Source organism: Liolophura sinensis, chromosome 6 (genome assembly GCF_032854445.1).
Source record: "Liolophura sinensis isolate JHLJ2023 chromosome 6, CUHK_Ljap_v2, whole genome shotgun sequence".
In the NCBI taxonomy this organism is placed as follows: Eukaryota; Metazoa; Mollusca; class Polyplacophora; order Chitonida; family Chitonidae; genus Liolophura; species Liolophura sinensis.
Genome location: NC_088300.1, coordinates 27936257 through 27958814, shown reverse-complemented (window position 1 = coordinate 27958814; position 22558 = coordinate 27936257). Strand labels below are relative to the sequence as shown.

The following is a 22558-nucleotide window of genomic DNA, read 5'->3' as shown; positions in this document are numbered from 1 at the left end:
TGTTGTGCTAGCGCTAGCTAGATGTGAACAACACAGAGGTGCAGAAGTTTACTTTCGTATGTTATATTAAGTGTCTTAAACACACTACAGAGGTCAGATATTAGAGACATTTTGGCAACATGTACAATGTATAGTTCAAGACAAATTGAGTACACCTAATGTTACACCCTCAGAGATATTCATTTATTTCTTTTTCTAAATTATTTTAGCTTCCTTAGTGTACTCAATGGAGGGAGACATATACAATTTGCACAGCAGTTATTTCTGTTTGCAGAGGAAGCTATAGCCTAAGTGCCTGTGCACCAGTATGCATGTATGTATAACTGACCTTATTTCCAACATATGATACAAAGATTGTTCCCCCTAAAACGAGCTCAACATGTGTGCCATATTGATGGAAGCCAAATGACATCCAGTAGACTTCATGTAAAACCACTTTAAATTGCCTTATGCAGGCTGTCAACCATTTATTGCTCCCAAAGCCTTGAGAGCACATGAGGTTGCAAAATCTCAAGGATTCCCTCCTCAATCCTCCATTAGACTTACATGTGCATGTGTAATGTGGCTATAAAACCAAGTGAAATAGACCCTGGACATATATAGGGAAAGTGTCTTGCTATTGTGGTACATGGCATGACTGGTAATGCAATAGTAATTGTACTATATGATACATGTAGGTTACCTACAGTAATTTGAAATGCTAGGAAGTACTGGCATACATATAGAAGTAGGCCTTTGATGTGTACGTTTGCTGACACTTAAGCACACTTAATCAGTGAATGATTCTGAGAATTATATTCATGTATATGTATAATATGATCATCAACTACAATGTACATGCATGTTGTACATGTATGATTGCAAAATAGCACTAGCTGGAGCCACATACTGATGTAAACATGCAGCTCCAAGCATGGAGCTTGGCAACTAGTGTTGGTTACGAGGTTCAAAATGACCATTTAATAGTGATGATGTTGGTCTGTTGGGAGGCTATAGGCTCCTTGCCAGACTTGGATCAACAGAACATTGGGGCCTGCATTGATCTCTACCAGAGAGGCAGGCTTGATTAGTTACTGGCCTTTTGAGACTACAAGTCCTCAGTCAGGCTAAAAATATGCCTCTTAATCGAGCAGCCAGGCAAATATATTAGCATCAAAACTCCTCCCTGGTATTGTGTACAGAACTGTTATGCTAAATATATGTAGAGCAAGATGCATGCACTCATGAGCTTGCACAAAAGCCAGCGATGTTATAATAAAATGCTAAAATTGGTAAAAACATAATATAGTGTCAGCTGTGTTATGGTATCTACTAATGCACTACATAATTCCTGTAATTTCATGCATTTTTTTTTACTAATTCTCCTGTTGGTATTTTACTTTTGTACAGAAATGTGATTAATTAGTGAGTCAAAAATTCCATGAAATTATAAATTTATATTTTAATGTACGATGTATTTTTGATGAGAAGCATCATGAATTTAGGTTTTGTGATTTGCCTTATTCCCTGTTTCAGCATCAGAAGGCTATCACATTTTTTCGCACTGTATTGCAGTATACAACTTGGCCGACCTAGACATTTTCCAATCTGGGCAGTTGTAATTTGGCTGAGTGGGTCGTGTAACCATGTACCCAGTGATGGGGGGAAAGAAGAGTGCTTGTCCTTTGGTAGTGCTCCCCGGGTGTTACTTTAATAGTCCAGGCTGAGACCAGTACACAGATCTAATGAGACCGCTGCGGAGTTGAGTAGCTAATAACACACATGAGACGTTACCATTGAGCAGGCTCTCTTTGTATGCCACGTCAGTTACTACCTCATTCACTGATTGGCCAGTCCTTAAATTTGAGAACGCTTCTTTAGAGGACAATCTTATGGGCCAAATTAGTGTGGCCTTCATTAATAAGTTGAGGAGAACAATTGCCCTAGCACAGAATAAAGACCAGGAGTCCTAATATTGCAGAATGACTCTCTGGAGTCTTAGTGAGAACTCAGGTAGAAAGTTTTTTTCCTTCCTTCAGCAGATGTATTTCCCATCGGTGTATTAGGCTGTTTTCATTCTTGGAACTGTTTTTATTTCCTTTTATTGCCTTTTTTTAGTATCATTAACAAAATCTTTGATGAACTGAAAACCTTGTATACATGTAGGTGTACATACTGACTTGTACTTTAACATATCATGTATGTAATATATATGCATGCAGCTCCACGATTTCAAAAGCATTGAATATCCATCAAGCATACTGCTAGATATTATAATCTGCCAACCAGCAGAATGTTATGCTCAAGTTTTCTATACTTTGGTCTTGTTTCACTGAGCAAATATATATAATTTTACATACATGGTACCTGTCAGCCAGTGTGGAAGGTACATATTTATGGTCATACAGTATGATAATTGTTATTATATGTAAATAGCGTGATTTTCAGAAACAGGCCTGACATTTCTAAACTGTAATGTTAGTGAAAACACGCTTAACCACAATGATGTTTCACTTGCATGGCATATTTTCAAAGAGTTTCTGACTTCTCACTGGCTATTTGAGAACACAGACTGCAAGCCCACCTGTCGTCTCAAGCTGTGACCCAGCCCCCACTAGTTTGGCTGCTGGTTCAGGATTTTTCCAGGTACTTTGAGCAGTGCAAATGTTTCCTTGAGCTCTTTATTCGGTTTCCTCCACCCGAATAACAGACTGCTATGACAAGTTAGATATCCTTTGACCATGAATATGTGATATAGATAATTGATAAAGAATTTTAAGGAGTTTCTGAGCTCATAGTAAAATAAATGAACTGTAGTAATTGATTGATTGATTGATTGATTGATTGTCTGATCGATAAAGTACTTCAGAATTTTTCGCTTGTATGACATAAGTCAGATTTATAGATGAAGGAGACTTGAGTAAAGCCAGGTACCTGACAAACATCTTGACTTAAAACCACAGTTGAAGCAGTTCAAAGATGTGATTGTATTTTTCAAGACCTTGACGGTTGCACTGAGTTAGCACATTATTTGTCTGTCGTAGTGTGTACATTAGATTGTCAGTGTGAACTATCCATCCTTTCCTCTATCTGTCTCTACCATTTACATGTATGTGTGACCAGGAAATGGTTAGATATGCTTTACTTGTGTTTAATTGTGTTGTCCAAAAACATTTAGTTCAGTTAAACTGGTAATGAAAGTCCATTGTCTATAGTCCCTGTATAGCAAAAAAAAAATGTTTGTTACAGTAAGAAACTACAATTAACTTTGAAGGTAGAATTACAAACAAAAACTGTAGCGGTCTCTCTTAGGGCACTGTATTGTAAATCTGCATGTTTTAACTGTGCACATAGTCAATGAGAAGGTAGTATTCTGGGAAATTCCCTTTTATCACTGATTTGGTTGTGTACCAAAGTTGCACAGCTTTCTCTTGTGGTTGACATATGTGTACAGCATACATGCTTATGGCAGTAGACAAGAGCTCAGGGTCCAACTATATGTGTTATATCCTCCCACCATAATGCTGGTCGCAGTCGTATAAATGACATATTCTTGAGTACGGCGTAAAACACCAATCCAATTAATATATATATATATATGTGTGTGTGTGTTATAGCTGAACATGACGGCCCCCAGGTTGTTATATTGTTCAGTGAACCATTACTTGCTGATTGAAAAAGTCATGGATACAGCCAACAGAAACCTTAAAAATTCAGATTTTTTGGAAAGTTAATATAATTTTGTTTTCATCTCTTATTAAAAGAACGTTGACAAACTGAGGAAAGGCTTTTGATAAATCTCTCTGTGGGTGGACAGCTTGATAATTTCAGTCATCCTACTTAACCACTGGGCTGTGTAGCTCTTTTTGTTCTCAATCTGCTGAGAGGTGCTAGAATCAAGATTAAATCTCATCCTTGCCTAATGTTAAGGTCATGGTGTTTTTGTGAGCTGAATGTGATGTGCTTTTCAGTCTTATAGAAAAACATTGATATCACAGCCGCTTTAGCTTTACAATCACCTTTTCACTCTGTGTTTTTGATGATGAAAGCCATGTGTCACTTTCACAAACACCAAGTTCTTAATGAGAACCATCAACCACCTGAATTGCTGATCTCTAAATAACACAGTCATATTAATGCCTCCTTGTTGGGAATTTAGAAGTCGTTCCATGGAATGAAATTGCATTTTGTCTTGTAATCATTTAACGGTGTGAGACATTTGGGGTGGTAAGGCTGTCATGCGTGAGAGCTTTAACACAGCTGACAGGTAAGCCCTGCCATTAGGCTTGAAACTGTTGTCAGCTATCAGACAGATCTTTCAGGCTGATGTTTGCATGTATCTAATAAGATTCTCACTCCTCACAAATCCCAGCATCCTGACAGCCTAGGGCTTGGAAAGATGTGTTCCTATTGATTGGAATTACTGCAACGCACTGTACTGCAATTAGCTTATTTTGAGTCTAAGCCTGCAGTAACACTGTGTATGATGGGATGTCCTTAAGACATAAAACCGAAGCGGCATGATATGCAATCACAAACATATCACTTCCCCCATAATACGGTGATAGCTCGATTAGGCCCTGGCAACATAAACAGTGCAACAAAAGTAAGTTCTCCCCCCCCCCCAAAAAAAAAAACGTTGTTTGATACCTCCCTTAATATGTACCAAATCCCAATGAAATTCTGCACACACCATCCCTGTAAAGGTTCATGTGGTTAAACATGACCTGCATCAGGTCTTAGACGCCAACTTCAGGAAGAGTGGTTAGCCATCCCGCAATCTCGCATCACACGCCTCATCAACACAATGCGAGCGCGATTTGAAATGTGATACAGTCTCGTGGCGGCTACACATGATATTTATAATTACTGGTCATCGAATGAAAATGATCAAATTCTGTGATAAACTAAAGGATTGCCATTGAAAAATCTGGTTGACTCCTTTTATGAAATTTTCAAAATTGACCGATTTTCAGTTTGCGCATGCCCATTAGCGCACAACTGCACCTGCATGTTAATCCTTGATATACTACATCCTCCAGATTACTGGGATAGTGTATGCAAAATTCATTGCGATCTGATACATATCAAGGGAGATATCAAACAACTTTTTGGCGAGAACATACTTTTGTTGCACAGTATATTTGTAATTGGACTGATGGTAAATCTAGCATTTAATGAGACCGCGGATTATTGGCAGTTTGTGGTTGAACACACAGCGCTAAAATACTTCCAGGGACACCGCCATATGATTGGCCACCAATATGGCTGCTACATTTAGAGTTCTCTCACTGAGGAATGTTTGTCTTTTTACAGTTACTCCAAAGTTATTTCACATACATGAACATGTACATCCAAAAGGTGTCCTAACTGGATGAAAGGACTAAAGCGTGTAACCATAAGGCCATTGACTAATCAGGCCATGGCATTCCAATCCACCTCTGGCTGCTTCAGAAGAGGTTTCAGGTTTAGAGGTTTGTGAGTTACACATGTACCTGTAAAAAGGCAGTGATTTACTCTGGGTACTCTGGTTTCCTCCATCCATCAACCTTATTATCATATATAAAGTGGAAAATTGTTGATATTAGTGTGAAACAACAATTACATAAGTACTAAATATGTTCATACATATACATCTGCTACTCTTATCCAATTGAGAGTGAAGTTGCTGTCATTCAGTTAAAATGTAAATTAACTACCATACTGATATTGTCTTACTCTTTCATTTATTACTGAGTAATGGAAAATGTACACCTGCATGTACATTAACAATACAAGTACGTAAATATTTATGAATTGGTGTAAATACGTTTGAATATGCATGGAGTGATATCTTCAATTACACATATATCTTGAGTCAACAACAGTTTCAGTAGAATAAAGGTTGACACATAACAGATTGGTGGCTAATATGCAAACAGTATATGATCAGAACTTCACACATTTCTGGAATATTCTCCAGTATATTAAATATTGCAATTCTGCCTGATGATATGAAGCTCATGAGGTTGATAGTTCATGTATTAGCCAAAAAGGCACCTTTGAAATGAATTGCAAGGTATGGCATGTGAGGCCTGTGTGTAATATGTGAAGTGGTCAGGGTAATAATGCAGGGCCAGAATGGCTTTGTTGTTAGCATGCGGCGGGATAATATTGATTCTGACAGTAACAATGACGTAGGTGTGATCGTGGGAATATTCTCTATAATTTTGGGAATAGAAAGATATAAATAATGTACCTATTAAAGTCATTTACAATTGAATGAATGATTGATTAGTGTTTAACGCCATATTTATATGCTGTCAGTCAGGTGTGAATACCAAGAATCCTTAATAGATTCAACTCAAAGTGAAGTATAATGTTAGATGCTATTTGAAATCATACATGCATATGTAATTTGAAGATTGAAATGTATTGTTTATACACATACCTATACATACACGTATGTAACTTTCACACAAAGCGGAAAATGATCTGTCTTGATAAAATTCCTCTACTAGGCCAAAACATGTGTGGTTGAATTTTTGGGGGGTGTAGGGCAATAAAGTTGAGAGCTGTATGGTAGAGTGGAAATTACGATGGAATATTATAAGGTGGTTTAACTTTTCATTTACAGTTTCAATCAGCTCTATAAAGGAAGTGCGAATAGGAAAGACAACAGAGGCCCTGAAGAACAAGGAGATTGCGGGCGTGTATCCAGACGAGTGTGCTTTCTCTATCATATTCGGAGACACATATGATTCCATGGATCTGATTGCCACAACACCTGACGAGGCCAACATCTGGGTATCAGGACTCACCTGTCTGCTCAATGCCAGTAATAAGCTCAAAAAATGTGAGTTTTACTCAACACCTGCAATCACTGCCTAACAGCTAATCGGTTATGTCAGATGTTTATTCTCTTATGGTTCTGTTTGTCTTGATCTGACAAGTTCATCATACTCTTGTGGGTATCACTGTGGCTAGATTAAGCTGTTTTGCCAGCTAGTTACATATACATTATAGTGTTTTGCCAACTGGCTTTCCAGTGCTTCAACAGAATGAATTAAAACATGATATGGGATAACTTTACGATTACTATGGTAAAGTTTACTAACTTTACCACCTTATGTTAACTTAAAAAGTTATTGCCTTTTTGTGCATATTTGTCAAGCGTATGCAAATTTAAATTATCACATTCAAGTCAAATGAATTCACATCCCCAGAAAAGGGACGTGGTGTTAAGGAAAACAATATCATTTCATCCTGCATGAAGTATTTGCCGATCACAGGACAATATGATCAAATTTAACATATATAGTTGGGGGTTTTTTTGGCATGGACACATTGCATTATTCTTTATATGTAACCTGTCTGTAAGAGTTCTGTTGCTGAACGTTATGACAGCCATTGAATGGTTGAATTGATATCATACTCAGGAAGAACTGGTTTAAGTTTACCTCCTATATAATTTCATTTCCTTTAACACCTGCCAGTCATTCTAAACCCGAAATTCACCAAAGTTCATTCGTCTTGAGAAGGCAGTTCCTTGTTGGAGCTGTAAACATGGCGTCATCTTTTTTTTGTTTGAATTAGAGGATGTTAATTGACCATTGTTGATCTTGTCAGTATCTGTTACCAAAGATGACCACTGTTCTCTGCTAAGACAATTTCCTCACATGTTTAGAACAAATTTCCTGTTCCTCTCCTGAGAATATGGTCTCTTTTATACCGATGGCCCTGCTAGCTACACCAGCAGTTGGATCTAAACCCTGCCAGAACTCTTTACTGCCGCTGGTAATTTCACAGGGGCGATCAATAAAGTTGTTATACAGATATTTTTAGGTTTGGTCAATAGAAGCACCTTGTAAGGCTTAACGGTGCGGACAGTTCTTCTCTAGCATTGGCTCTATTTAAAGACCAAACTCACATTTATCTGTTTAACTTTGTCAGGATGCAATTTGACTGCGGTGGCATCATAATCACACTTTCTACATCTTTATCAATAATCCTGGTGAAGACTATTTTTCAGCTCTTCCCCTGGAGAATGCAATGGAGACGTCTTGATTTACACCTGTCTATCAGTGTGTGCAATGTCTTGTCACCAGCATTTCTAAAGAAAAAATTAATATAAACTTTGCCCATTCATTTTCGGACATTTTCGGACATTTTTTATTTTTTTATTTCCATGGTTGTGACCTGATTAAATCTTGAAGTTTTTTTTTATGTTATGTTCATTTTTTCCAGATTTTACAGATTTTGGCAAATTTCTTTTCCCTTTTGTCAACTTCATACAAAAGTAAATTTTCACTTCAGATTTGTGCTCATGACAAATTTAGTTTGTTGGAGATGAGCATTTTTGACTGTTACTAGCTTTTACATGTTAGCTTATATTGGTAGTCTTCATACAGCCACTTAACACATGTTTAAGTCTTTGTACAGATGGCTCTGAGTTTACACAGCTGTTTTGTACCACTCAATTTCCCATCAAAACATCCTTCTAGTTTAATCCCAGTGGTATAAATCACGTTATTCTGTTGCCTAACCATCCATTGGTAAATATTATCATACAGTGTGAATTTCTCTGGTGTTTTATGAAATTTTTGGGCTTTATTTGTTCTTTAGCTATTAGTGACGTGAGCTCTTTGTCTCTTTCTTTGCAGCTCCGGATGGCACGGATGAACTTCACCAGATGCGGGACTCATATCCTTTTTTGTTTTACATCTCTCTACTGCTTTAGGGCCTTGGAGGTCTTCTCATGTGTCTTTGTTCAAGTGTTTCTTTCTTGTGTTCCAAATTATATAGTAGAGTTTATGACCCTTTTTAGAAGTACATGGCACTTTTTTAAGCTCCTGCAGTTTCAGACTGTTGATGGCACTTTCACAAAAGATTGTAAATTTTTCATAACTGTCTCATAAATCATGTCATCCTTAATGACACTGTATTCTAGACTGTCACTTACAGAGAAAGTTAAGAGAATTTTGTTTTATTATGTTTTGTAAAAGTTGATATATGTAACAATTTATTACTTATTGACAGTTTGCAGCATGCATTTACATAAAAGAATGTCCTATCCAATGTCTGCTTTTTTGTGTGAGGTGAAGTCTTGTCACATTGATTACTTTGCAAGACATCGCATCATATACATGTATCACTGATTTTACCATTGTTCAGTAATGTATTAAGATTGAAGACTGGTCTTAACTTTAGTCGGGACAAAATTTCCAGTGCAAAAGAAGTTTTGTTTTTGTTTTCTGTATGGTTTTGAATGAAATTAATCTTAAACATGCCTTATTAAACTTTTTAATTCTCTTTTGAGCAAACATTTCATACATCAGTGTATCAATTAATTGATCCAACCTTGTTTGAGAATTTTATACACTTACACAATATAGCCTTCAACTTCCTTTTGTTCTGGTTTGTTCCGGTTTTAGAGAAGCATGATGTTTAGTGGATTTAGCACTAATGCAATAAGCTCTCTAACGAGGTGCGGAAGGTACTTTGAACCAGCTAATTGTATCTGTAGTCTGTAGTTTAATGAATGAGGAGTCTGGTTGAGTCAACCAATGAATGGCACAATTAGCCTATTTAATAGAAATCTATATCATATGGTACGTAGAAGAAAAGTCATGGTGAATGTTTCGTCACCTGCAGACTGATGAATTGGCCTTGTTCCATATGTTCCAAGGTGTTCACTTTTTCCTATGTCATTATCCACGCCAAGTGCTTCGGCATTTGCACACTATTCTATATAGTTCAGGTTTGGCAATATCTCAACATTCCATCATCGATCATTGAGAGTTTTGGGTAGTTAGTGAAACCATAGACTATATCCCGGTTCATGAGTGACTTTGCTAGATTCTTTAATCAACTGGGTATGTGCAGATTGGCAGGTTTTGGCTATTGGCCACAGTGTTATTGCACCAAACTTCTGATTAAAGACATCATAGATTGCAGATTTTCTTTATTATTCCATGGTTACTGTCCAAGCCACTTGCCTATGTCAGCTGCCAGACTGATTTGTCTGAATTGAGCTTCATTCTACCAGGAGGGTGTAGATTTGGTGCTGATCACGCAGAAGTGAAGGGTTTCCAAGACCAGTGTTTATACTGTGGATTTCCTGTGGTAACAAGATACCTCAGGGGAGCTTTCTAGACAAATAGTCGTCGATGAATTTGAGATGGTGCTGCATTTATAGAATGTTGATAAAGTTTGCCAACATCTTCTTGGTATTTATCATAGTAACAAGAAGATATTTGTTTTTTTTTCCTTTGCAAATGAGGCATGCATCCTGTTATCATATAGTATTGTGTAATGTTTCTATGGAAACTCTTGTGTTTTTGTAATCAAACATTAGAGGAGTTACTTTAGTAACTTTCTGTGGTTTGTCCACCAAATTAGCTAAGAAAGAATAATCTAGATTAAAAGCAGCTACATCTTTTTCGTCTCTTTTTATCCTCTGTTTGAATCAGTTGCCTTCACCTTGAAATTCCGTCTTCACCAAGCTTTGTTGTTGAATCCAGGCTAAGCCTTTCCCAGCAGCCTCAGAGTAATCTGATCAAGGGTGTACTTGTACACTGGGAAATATGTTGATGATTATCAGGAAAATATAGACAAAAAAATATAGCAGCAAAATTCATTGGCAAATGCTTTTGTATTGTGTAACTATAAATCTTGTTGTGGTTATGCTCTGAAGGTCATCTGAGGCCTGACCATTTTTTCCCACTAGTCATCATGGTGATGACCTTGTAGATAAAAGATACTTAAGAGCTTAGTATAAAGCAGAAACCAAATAAATAAATTATGTTAATAAATTAATCTACTTTAACAACAACATCACAAGCTAAAACACTTGTCTGAAGAGTAGATTGTCATCTTTGTATCACATTGTGAAGGGGACACTCACTGGCCAAGCAGTCTAGACTGCCATCAGTTCAGACCACTAGACCTTGACCAATGAGGTTGTCTGTTTTAATCAAATTCCTGTAGGCGCATCTATGTTCTTGTGTTAGTCAGTTTTTCAGGTATCTTGTAAGGTTCATTGGTTTTTCTCATCTAGACTTTTCCCTGTTTCCGACCACCAACACAAAAGTAAAATATTCTTGAGTATGGCATAAAACATCAATCAAATAAACGAATAAGAATAAAGAAGACATTTCCACTGCAGAGTTCCACCCCAGCAACATGTACAAATTCACTCAATCACTACAAAGGGACAATACTCTACATTTTTGTCCCATCTCTTTGTCGTGGAGAATCATTTAAAAAAACTTGTGGTCCATTATCAAAATTTATTAATGTAAATGACTTCCCATTAGCCAAGGCCAAAATGAGCACAAAATTTCATCCAATCTATATTTCCATAATAGGTGCTGACAGACAGACAAATAAATGCCAAAAATAATATATATGACCTTCTTTGATGGAGATAATAAACATACATACATAGGTATATGTTTCACATGATGACACATGAAAAGTGTTGCCTTAACTCCCTTACTTGGCTTCAGGAGATGTTTGAATCAGCAGACATTGATAACTGTGGGGTGCTGGACGAGTTTGAGGTTATTGGGCTGATGAAAAAACTTAACAGCAATGTAACTCCAACCAGAATACAGCAAAAACTAAAGGTGAGTCAGCATGAAAATAGGACATTACAAAGAATTATAGGACTGTTTTGAATTCAATGAAATATAGGTATTAGCATCTACAGGTGACTATATAATGGGGAAGTTTTGTAATGAAACTCTTTTGTTGCTAAATGACTTTTTGTGAGACCTTGTTTAGATGTGTAGTAAATGTAGTAAAAACATAATTGTATAACATTTCTGACATGTCACATGGTACAGTAGAGCTTTTATCTGCTTCTTTTAATACTGCAGGTGTTCATCATTGCCAGATGCAGTTGTTGTTTTACTTATTTACCAGTATCTGGTTTATTTGTCACCAGTATCTGATTTACTTGCCACCAGTATTTGGTTTACTTATTACCAGTGTCTGATTTACTTATCACTAGTATCTGGTTTATTTATTGCCAGTATCTGATTTACTTGTCACCAGTATCTGATTTACCTATCACCAATATCTGGTTTACTTATTACTAGTGTCTGATTTACTTATTACCAGTATCTGGTTTATTTATTGCCAGTATCTGGTTTACTTGTCACCAGTATCTGGTTTACTTATCACCAGTATCTGGTTTATTTATTGCCAGTATCTGGTTTACTTATCACCAGTATCTGGTTTATTTATTGCCAGTATCTGATTTACTTGTCACCAGTATCTGATTTACCTATCACCAATATCTGGTTTACTTATTACTAGTGTTTGATTTACTTATTGCCAGTATCTGGTTTATTTATTGCCAGTATCTGGTTTACTTGTCACCAATATCTGGTTTACTTATCACCAGTATCTGGTTTATTTATTGCCAGTATCTGATTTACTTATCACCAGTATCTGGTTTATTTATTGCCAGTATCTGATTTACTTGTCACCAGTATCTGATTTACCTATCATCAATATCTGGTTTACTTATTACCAGTGTCTGATTTACTTATTACCAGTATCTGGTTTATTTATTGCCAGTATCTGGTTTACTTGTCACCAGTATCTGGTTTACTTGTCACCAGTATCTGGTTTACTTATCACCAGTATCTGGTTTATTTATTGCCAGTATCTGGTTTACTTGCCATCAGTATCTGATTTACTTATTACCAGTATCTGATTTACTTATTACCAGTTTCTGGTTTTATGAAAAGATATTGCTTTGTTAATAGCAGAAATGCAAAGAACAGGTAATTAATGAGAAAAAATGTTTCCAATGAATCTTTTTTCTGATTTTGGATTTCGAAATGTTGATTTTGTATGTTTGTAATGTGATAATTTCAGGTACTTGTTCATGAAATTAGAGATAATCATGATCATGGCATAGCCTTAGAGTGGACACTTTAATCAGTGAATGAAATCTAGCGATGTTCTCTATTCTTCATAGGAGCTTCAGTTGAAGAGAAGTGATGAATCAAGAGGAAGACTGAACAGTGATGAATTCATCTCCTTATTCAAGGAAATCTCAACTAGACCAGAGATCTATTTTTTACTTGTCAGGTGAGATGAATATGAAAAGTGATCCTGAAGTTGATACCAATCTCATTCGGATCCTGCCAGTAATCTTTGAATATAAATTCCCCTTCAGGATTGTGAAATTTGAATGCAGACAAAAGTCAAAGCACCAGAAAAAAGTGTTGGCCATTGCTTCTTGGCCCAGATGTACATTTTATTATTGTTAGTTCATTCATTTATTTATTTATTTATTAATGTAGGTGCCCTTTAAGAGGATTTTAGTCTAACAAGAAATGGGAAGACACTTTCCGTCTTGATTTATACAAAATCATCTCATTTGTATGCATGGCATGTTTGCCATTTTTTTCTTTTTTCTAATCGCCATACACTTTAAATCTAATCAATCCACCTGCATGACAGGGTCATAGGGAGAGCCATTGATTCAAAGAATCATGACATGTATGCTTCAGTGTTTTGAGATTACAGGGTTACAGGTTACCTGTAAGTACCACAAAGCTCTTACTGACTAAATTCAAAATTTCAATCTGTGACAGTGTTAATTTTTTATTATCTGAAAGTTTAATTTGGACACATCTGTTTTAAGATAACATTTCAGAGGTGGTCAGATGCTCGAAAATCGTAATGTTTAACTTTGTTATATCTGATGCTTTAATTCAGCATTTAGTGAGTGTACTTACTAGATACATGAGTGTACTTTATGCTGTGAATGAAGTTCTTGTTTTTTTCTGCTCTTTTACACGGAAAACTGGCAAATGGTATCTGTGATATGTTGTCAGGAGATAGTAATTCTGGCTACAATTTTTTGTCTGTTTCTCTCCTGAATTTTCTCCTCTGGGAATTATGAAACTTTCAGCAGTTGAGCACACGGAATACTTAAACCATCTGTATTTGAAATGCTGTGTGTTCTCTGTATTTGTCATTTATGTGAAGACAGAGAGCATGAATTTGTTTCAGTGAGTTGTAAATAAGCATTTCAGAACATCTGTCCATCATTTGTTCTGAGATGCAGGCTTCTGCATTTCAGGTGCATTTTGAAATTCTAGAAATAGTATTCTTCAAAACTGCATTGCTACAAGCAAATTTGTCTGTTTCAGGTATGCGAGCAATGCAGATTACATGACAACAGACGATTTATTACTTTTTTTAGAAGCAGAGCAAGGCGTAAGTAAAACTGGATGCATGGCTTTTACTATTAAACATAGAACGTGGTGTATTTATTATGTACTGTAATTCTTCCACCTTTTCATTTTTTTGAAAGATGTTTATTCAAGTATGTGCTGAAGGCTTTATTCAGTGCAAACTGATAAAATCATACTTTTCATAGGTTTTGATCAGTGAATATTGGTGTGTTTTTTTCTATACTAGCTTAAAAGATTTTACATACATGAAGACAAGTGTAAAAAGCTGCAAACTTGACTGTTGAGAGTGATTATTAATTAATGTAAAATATGTCATTGTAAAATGAATAATATTGTTTAAACATTTTCGCTGTCATAACAATGAATCCATGATTTACAGATGCAAAAAAATGTAACATAATAAATGCCGTGCAAACTCTTACTTTTTAATACTTTTTAATAGTTTATAAACATTATCCCCTAATGTAATATTAACAGTGTTCTTGCTTATGATCAGGATGTCATTGAGTTTAGCTGAAAAATACGAGTACAAGTGAACCATGCTTCTTCAAACATTCGTGGTTGTAAAAGTAAACAGCTTCTGACGCTGCAAAGATAGGTGATTCTAGTTTACAAATTCCAGGGTTTCTTGTATCCTGTGTGCTCACACTTGTGTGTTATCTACCCTGACACAAGGCCTTCTATTCTGCCAAAGTAAACTCGGGCAGAGTTTTGCAGTTATTAGAAAACTAGTGATGTTCTGAAGTTACAGCACAGTTCTAAGCTTGCAGTCCTAGGATGGTGCCATTTGGTGCTTAATATACACAAGCTTATTCCCACAAGCCTCCAGCTTATTCAAGGTTTTGTTTAAGCATGTAGGATTTCATGTAGGATTTCTATGTACGTACGTGTATATGACCCAACACACATTAAATACTTTTCTACATAAATAAGACAGTATTATATTACAAAATGGTCTAGGTGGTGAACACGCCAGCATGGCGTAATGACCCAGGAGCCTCTCACCGATGTGGTCACTGTGAGTTCAAGTCGAGCTTATGCTGGCTTCCTCACATGCATGGGAAGGTCTGTCCGCAACCTGCAGATGGCCATGGGTTTCCCCCTTGCTCTACCCGGTGTCCTCCTGCCATAATGCTGGCCGCCACCAGTGAAATAATCTTGAGTAGGGCATAAAACACCAATCAAAGAAATAAATAAGTAAATATTACAGAATGTATGTTTTTTAATGTGTACTTTGTTTTTTTTTTTTGAAGATGGCACGGGTTACAAAAGACAAATGTTTAGAAATCATGGACAAATTTGAACCATCAAAAGATGGGAGAAGGCAAGGTCATTTGGGTATTGATGGTGAGTAATTTAATATTGTGTAAACACACACATATATCATTAGATATACATGTGTTACCATATGTCAGAATTGTCTTTTTTCACAGTGAATGATCAGTATGCAAGATGAACTGCTTTCTTCTCTGTTAACTGCATCAAGCAGCTTTGTACATTTAAGTTGCTCTACGTGTACATGATCCTGTCAGTCAGTAAAATTTTGTATCCTGTCTTTTAACTTGCCATTCAGTTGTTGAGGAGCCTGAAAACAAGGTGACAAAGATGTTTTGTGGGATATGGTAGCCATTTTGAATTAATTCTTTTTTCCCATTCTTTGTCCATTTCTGTGCAGAACATGGCTACATTTGTAGACGATACAGTCATTTCATTAGAATCCCATGATTGTTTCTCTTTGCACAGGCTTCACAGCTTACCTCCTGTCAGAAGAGTGTGATGTTTTTGAAACTGAACATAAAGTGGTGTGTCAAGACATGTCACACCCTTTAGCCCATTACTTCATTTCCAGCTCACATAACACGTAAGTAGAAAGTGAAAATGATCAGTACCAGAAGCCCCAAAATAAAAAGCTGTCTCTGTCTTGTGTCTCTTATAGTCTTACCTTCTGCCTTTATCCGTGAACTTAGGGTTAAACTAAATTGTAATTTTCAATTTCAACTCATAGTATTAAAGGCAAAGAAGAGACTAAAATGAAGTATACACCAGAAAGACTATTAAAAACTGCCAAGTAAAGTCATTCTTTTTTTTTTTTTATTCAGTTTGTTCAACAAAGTGAAATATCACAACAGACCATATTGTCCATATGGTGTTAAGCCATAATCATTCTTTCACTACAGACCACAATAGAATCTGATCTTTTAACACCATTTTACTTGGTCAGAAAAATTCTACAAGAATAAATTTAGCTATTTTCAAGGACAGTTTGTAATAGTCTTTCATATGATATATCCTTCATTTTAGTGTTGTCTTTTCCTATAATCTGAAGGTTCCTAAGATTAGTTACAGTTTAATCCCAGTAAACTTTTTCCAAGTTCATACTGCCTTGGACAGATTCATGATCTCAGGCCCCAGGATCTCGAAGTGATCTTAGACTTAAGTCAAAATTTCAATCATAAAACTGGGTATGTTCTTTCTTTTATAATAATTTTAGCTGACATTTGTTTGACATTTTTTGACTTTAAGTTTCCCAGAATTTACATTGTCAAGCAACATTTTGACCTTGATACATAAGAAATCACAATTTTAAAGTAATGTGAAATTTTGACTTCAATCTAAGATCGCTTCATGATCCTGGGACCAGTGCCTGAAATTTAAGTTGCAAGTATTTAGCAAATCATAGTCCCACGCAAAGTAACTCTGGCCTAAGGCCTGTAGTCTATTGTACACTATCACCTGTGCAATAATTTTATAGGGCAATCTGCTAGAACTTCACTCATGTTTTTAAAGTTTTGTCAGTTCAGAATAGACCCAATATGTCAGTTCAGAAGAGACCCAATATGTCATTCTATGGGAAAAGGAGGGCACCACATTCATATTTTATCATGTGCGTTTTTGTCTCTACTTATGATATGCAATGGGGTTTACCTGATGAGACAAATATATAAGCTTTTCAAGCTGAAATATTAATAATTGTCATTCTAAATTATTTGTGTTGTGGCTTGTGTGTCATGTTGTTGTCTACCTTTGTTACCTTATTTGGCTGAATTTCAGAGCAAAAAATATATGTATGTCTCCCATGTGGATTTTATAATCATTTCTAAGACCTTGGAAATGCATACTCAAAACAGATCTGTTGATTAGAATGAGCTACATGTATTCACAAATCCATTGAAAACTGCTAATTAATGTGTCATCAGTCCTTTTTGTGGTGTATTTTGAGCCACAGTAGTTGTTGTGAAACATTTAGTGAAAGTAAAGGTTGGTATTAAACTAGGATAAGGCTTCCAGCTCAGTCAGCTGATGCCATTTATGGCTTGAGTGATCAGATTAAAGCTGACAGTGGAAGGCACAACAGATCAGAGTATGGCCATGGATCCCCTACATTATTTATGCTTTGATGTGTCATGTTTAGAGATTGTTAATTTAGGATCCGAACTGTGGGGGTGTGGGGGGTCTGGGTCAAATTCCACGAGCAGACCAGTTCAGTATAATTGTGGCCATAACCATCCAGTTGTAGGTGTTAAAAAACAAGTCAGAAGTCTGCAGGTGGCAGCCTCGCTATTAAGTAAACTTGAGGAGAGGGATTTTTTCCAGATTAATCAGTGGAGTGAAATGATGGATAAAAGTCAGAGCAGTATATGTACCTGGTAGACTGTCAGTCCACTCAGTCAGACTTGATGATTGTCCCGCCCGGTCAGTTCTCCCAAACATGTCAGACTGGCCTGATAACTGACCGGTACACTGTCTGATCACAACACCACCTATGTACTTGTCAAACAACCCCAGGGTCTTGTCCTTACTGTGTGAGATTTCACGATGTTAAAGCTAGCTCGCTAGCTGGGATGTCCAATCAATACAAGCTTCAGCAAGGTGGAGTTTTACTTACAACCTGTTGGCACTGGTGATGCTTAGTTGCCTGAAGACGTCAACCTTGTGATTTACTGCACAAGTTCTAAATTGGTCCTGGATCAGTTTTAATTGTGTGCCTGTAGTACCAGACTAATTGGTGTCATGCCTTTAGTTCATCACTAGATCACTTGTAGTTGATTTCTAGCATTTAGCCAGTCTTCTTTTCACTGATAATGCAGCCTGTTTATATTGCTAATGGGAACTTGCTGCATTCTATGAGCAATCGATAGTTGCATCATAGACGCTAGCATGCTAATGGTTCACTGTTATCGAGGTTGTCTGTGGAGGACCAGTAGTTGGCTAGTGCCTCACTGTTAGGTTGCAGTTAGAGAACTTTCAGTGTACCCCTATCATTGAACAGGTGCACCATGGACAAACCAGTAGTTGGCTAGTGCCTCACTGTTAGGTTGCCATTAGAGAACTTTCAGTGTACCCCGATCATTGTACAGATGCACCATAGACAAACCAGTAGTTGGCTAGTGCCTGACTGTTAGGTTGCCATTAGAGAACTTTCAGTGTACCCCTATCATTGAACAGGTGCACCATGGACAAACCAGTAGTTGGCTAGTGCCTCACTGTTAGGTTGCCTGCAGAGAACTTTCAGTGTACCCCTATCATTGTACAGATGCACCATAGACAAACCAGTAGTTGGCTAGTGCCTCACTGTTAGGTTGCCTCAGTCTACCCCTATCATTGCACAGGTGCACCACCGATAAACCAATAGTTGGCTAGTGTCTCACTGTTAGGATGCCATTAGAGAACTTTCAGTGTACCCCTACCATTGAACAGTTGCACCAAAGACAAACCATTAGTTGGCTAGTGCCTGACTGTTAGGTTGCCATTAGAGAACTTTCAGTGTACCCCTACCATTGAACAGGTGCACCATAGACAAACCAGTAGTTGGTTAGTGTCTCACTGTTAGATTGCCATTAGAGAACTTTCAGTGTACCCCTACCATTGAACAGGTGCACCAAAGACAAACCAGCAGTTGGCTAGTGTCTCGCTGTTAGGTTGCCATTAGAGGACTGTCAGTGTACCCCTACCATTGAACAGTTGCACCAAAGGCAAACCATTAGTTGGCTAGTGCCTGACTGTTAGGTTGCCATTAGAGAACTTTCAGTGTACCCCTACCATTGAACAGGTGCACCATAGACAAACCAGTAGTTGGTTAATGCCTCACTGTTAGGTTGCAGTTAAAGAACTTTCAGTGTACCCCTATCATGGAACAGTTGCACCATAACCAGTAGTTGGCTAGTGCCTCGATGTTAGGTTGCAGTTAGAGAACTTTCAGTGTATCCCTGTCATTGAACAGGTGCACCAAAGACAAACCAGTAGTTGGCAAGTGCCTCACTTTTAGATTGCCGTTGGAGAACTTTCAGTGTACCCCTATCATTGAACAGGTGCACCATGGACAAACCAGTAGTTGGCTAGTGCCTCACTGTTAGGTTGCCATTAGAGAACTTTCAGTGTACCCCGATCATTGTACAGATGCACCATAGACAAACCAGTAGTTGGCTAGTGCCTGACTGTTAGGTTGCCATTAGAGAACTTTCAGTGTACCCCTATCATTGAACAGGTGCACCATGGACAAACCAGTAGTTGGCTAGTGCCTCACTGTTAGGTTGCCTGCAGAGAACTTTCAGTGTACCCCTATCATTGTACAGATGCACCATAGACAAACCAGTAGTTGGCTAGTGCCTCACTGTTAGGTTGCCTCAGTCTACCCCTATCATTGCACAGGTGCACCACCGATAAACCAATAGTTGGCTAGTGTCTCACTGTTAGGTTGCCATTAGAGAACTTTCAGTGTACCCCTACCATTGAACAGTTGCACCAAAGACAAACCATTAGTTGGCTAGTGCCTGACTGTTAGGTTGCCATTAGAGAACTTTCAGTGTACCCCTACCATTGAACAGGTGCACCATAGACAAACCAGTAGTTGGTTAGTGTCTCACTGTTAGATTGCCATTAGAGAACTTTCAGTGTACCCCTACCATTGAACAGGTGCACCAAAGACAAACCAGCAGTTGGCTAGTGTCTCGCTGTTAGGTTGCCATTAGAGGACTGTCAGTGTACCCCTACCATTGAACAGTTGCACCAAAGGCAAACCATTAGTTGGCTAGTGCCTGACTGTTAGGTTGCCATTAGAGAACTTTCAGTGTACCCCTACCATTGAACAGGTGCACCATAGACAAACCAGTAGTTGGTTAATGCCTCACTGTTAGGTTGCAGTTAAAGAACTTTCAGTGTACCCCTATCATGGAACAGTTGCACCATAACCAGTAGTTGGCTAGTGCCTCGATGTTAGGTTGCAGTTAGAGAACTTTCAGTGTATCCCTGTCATTGAACAGGTGCACCAAAGACAAACCAGTAGTTGGCAAGTGCCTCACTTTTAGATTGCCGTTGGAGAACTTTCAGTGTACCCCTATCATTGTACAGGTGCACCATGGACAAACCAATAGTTGGTTAGTGCCTCACTGTTAGGTTGCCATTAGAGAACTTTCAGTGTACCCCTATTATTGTACAGGTGCACCACCGATAAACCAGTAGTTGGCTAATGTCTCACTGTTAGGTTGCCATTAGAGAACTTTCAGTGTACCCCTATTATTTTACAGGTGCACCACCGATAAACCAATAGTTGGCTAGTGTCTCACTGTTAGGTTGCCATTAGAGAACTTTCAGTGTACCCGTATTATTGTACAGGTGCACCACCGATAAACCAGTAGTTGGCCAGTGCCTCACTTTTAGATTGCTGTTGGAGAACTTTCAGTGTACCCCTACCTTGAACAGGTGCACCAAAGACAAACCATTAGTTGGCTAGTGCCTGACTGTTAGGTTGCCATTAGAGAACTTTCAGTGTACCCCTACCATTGAACAGGTGCACCATAGACAAACCAGTAGTTGGCTAGTGCCTGACTGTTAGGTTGCCATTAGAGAACTTTCAGTGTACCCCTACCATTGAACAGGTGCACCACAGACAAACCAATAGTTGGCTAGTGTCTCACTGTTAAGTTGCCATTAGAGGACTGTCAGTGAACCCCTATCATTGAACGGGTGCACCATAGACAAACCAGCAGTTGGCTAGTGCCTAGCTGTTAGGTTGCATGCAGAGAACTTTCACTGTTCTCCGATCATTAAATAGGTGCACCACAGACAATCCAGCAGTTGGCTAGTGCCTCGTTGTTGGGTTGCCTGTAAAGAGCTTTCACTGTTCCCTGATCATCCACAGACAAATTTGCCTCACTGCAATGGAATTCCATGAGCATTTAACTGTTGCATCACAGACAAACCACTAACATGCTAATATTTGCCTCACTGTTTTGAAATTCCATAAGCATTTAACTGTTGCATCACAGACAAACCACTAACATGCTAATGTTTGCCTCACTATTGTGGAATTCCATGAGCATTCAACTGTGGCATCACAGACAAACCACTAACATGCTAATATTTGCCTCACTGTTGTAGAATTCCATAAGCATTCAACTGTTGCATCACAGACAAACCACTAACATGCTAATATTTGCCTCACTGTTGTGAAATTCCATGAGCATTCAACTGTTGCATCACAGACAAACCACTAACATGCTAATATTTGCCTCACTGTTGTGAAATTCCATGAGCATTCAACTGTTGCATCACAGACAAACCACTAACATGCTAATATTTGCCTCACTGTTGTGAAATTCCATGAGCATTCAACTGTTGCATCACAGACAAACCACTAACATGCTAATATTTGCCTCACTGTTGTGAAATTCCATGAGCATTCAACTGTTGCATCACAGACAACCCACTAACATGCTAACATTTGCCTCACTGTTGGGAAATTCCATGAGCATTCAACTGTTGCATCACAGACAAACCACAAACATGCTTATATTTGCCTCACTGTTGTGAAATTCCATGAGCATTCAACTGTTGCATCATACATAAACCCCTACCTGGAAAATGGCAAGAATACCAAATCCTTACTATTAGTTAGAGTGTCTGTGTAGAACTAGCTATGTTCCATGAGCATCTCACTGTTGCATCATAGACAATGAAATCACTAGCTGACAAATTGGTCAGGTTGCCTGTATGAAAGACATTAGCTTTTCAGGTACTGCACATGTAAGTATTATAGTATAGGGAATTTAGGATATTGTGATTAGGTAGCAGATGGTGAAGTGAGTCGTTGTATCCAGTTCAGTGGCACGAAGTGTAATAGGAAGTGATTTACAGCTGTGTTACATTACAGGTTGATCAGGTTATTCAATGTTCCGCTCATTGACCATTTGCCTGTCTTAGCCGCAGGCCAAACCTCCAGTACAGCCTCTGTTAATTACCCGCCGCATGCCAGCACTCGATGATTGTCTCCCTCGTATGCTGAGGCCGACTGCAATGGGCTGACTGTGAAGTGACTACAAAGGGATACCTGATTAGAGGTGTTTTGGCTGGAATCCCACAGTGCTGCATGTTTAAAGATC

The 22558-nt window shown here is 37.9% G+C and overlaps 1 protein-coding gene across 1 annotated transcript in view; it reads left to right on the top strand.

The window, feature by feature from the left end:
- LOC135467842 (inactive phospholipase C-like protein 2) overlaps nt 1-22558 on the top strand; it is an 87596-nt gene that overhangs the window by 31599 nt on the left and 33439 nt on the right. Inside the window, exons 3-9 of the mRNA XM_064745732.1 lie at nt 6596-6814; nt 8622-8661; nt 11459-11588; nt 12953-13065; nt 14136-14202; nt 15434-15527; nt 15924-16041. Coding sequence (XP_064601802.1) covers nt 6596-6814; nt 8622-8661; nt 11459-11588; nt 12953-13065; nt 14136-14202; nt 15434-15527; nt 15924-16041 — 781 coding nt within the window. The remainder of the gene's footprint in view (nt 1-6595; nt 6815-8621; nt 8662-11458; nt 11589-12952; nt 13066-14135; nt 14203-15433; nt 15528-15923; nt 16042-22558) is intronic.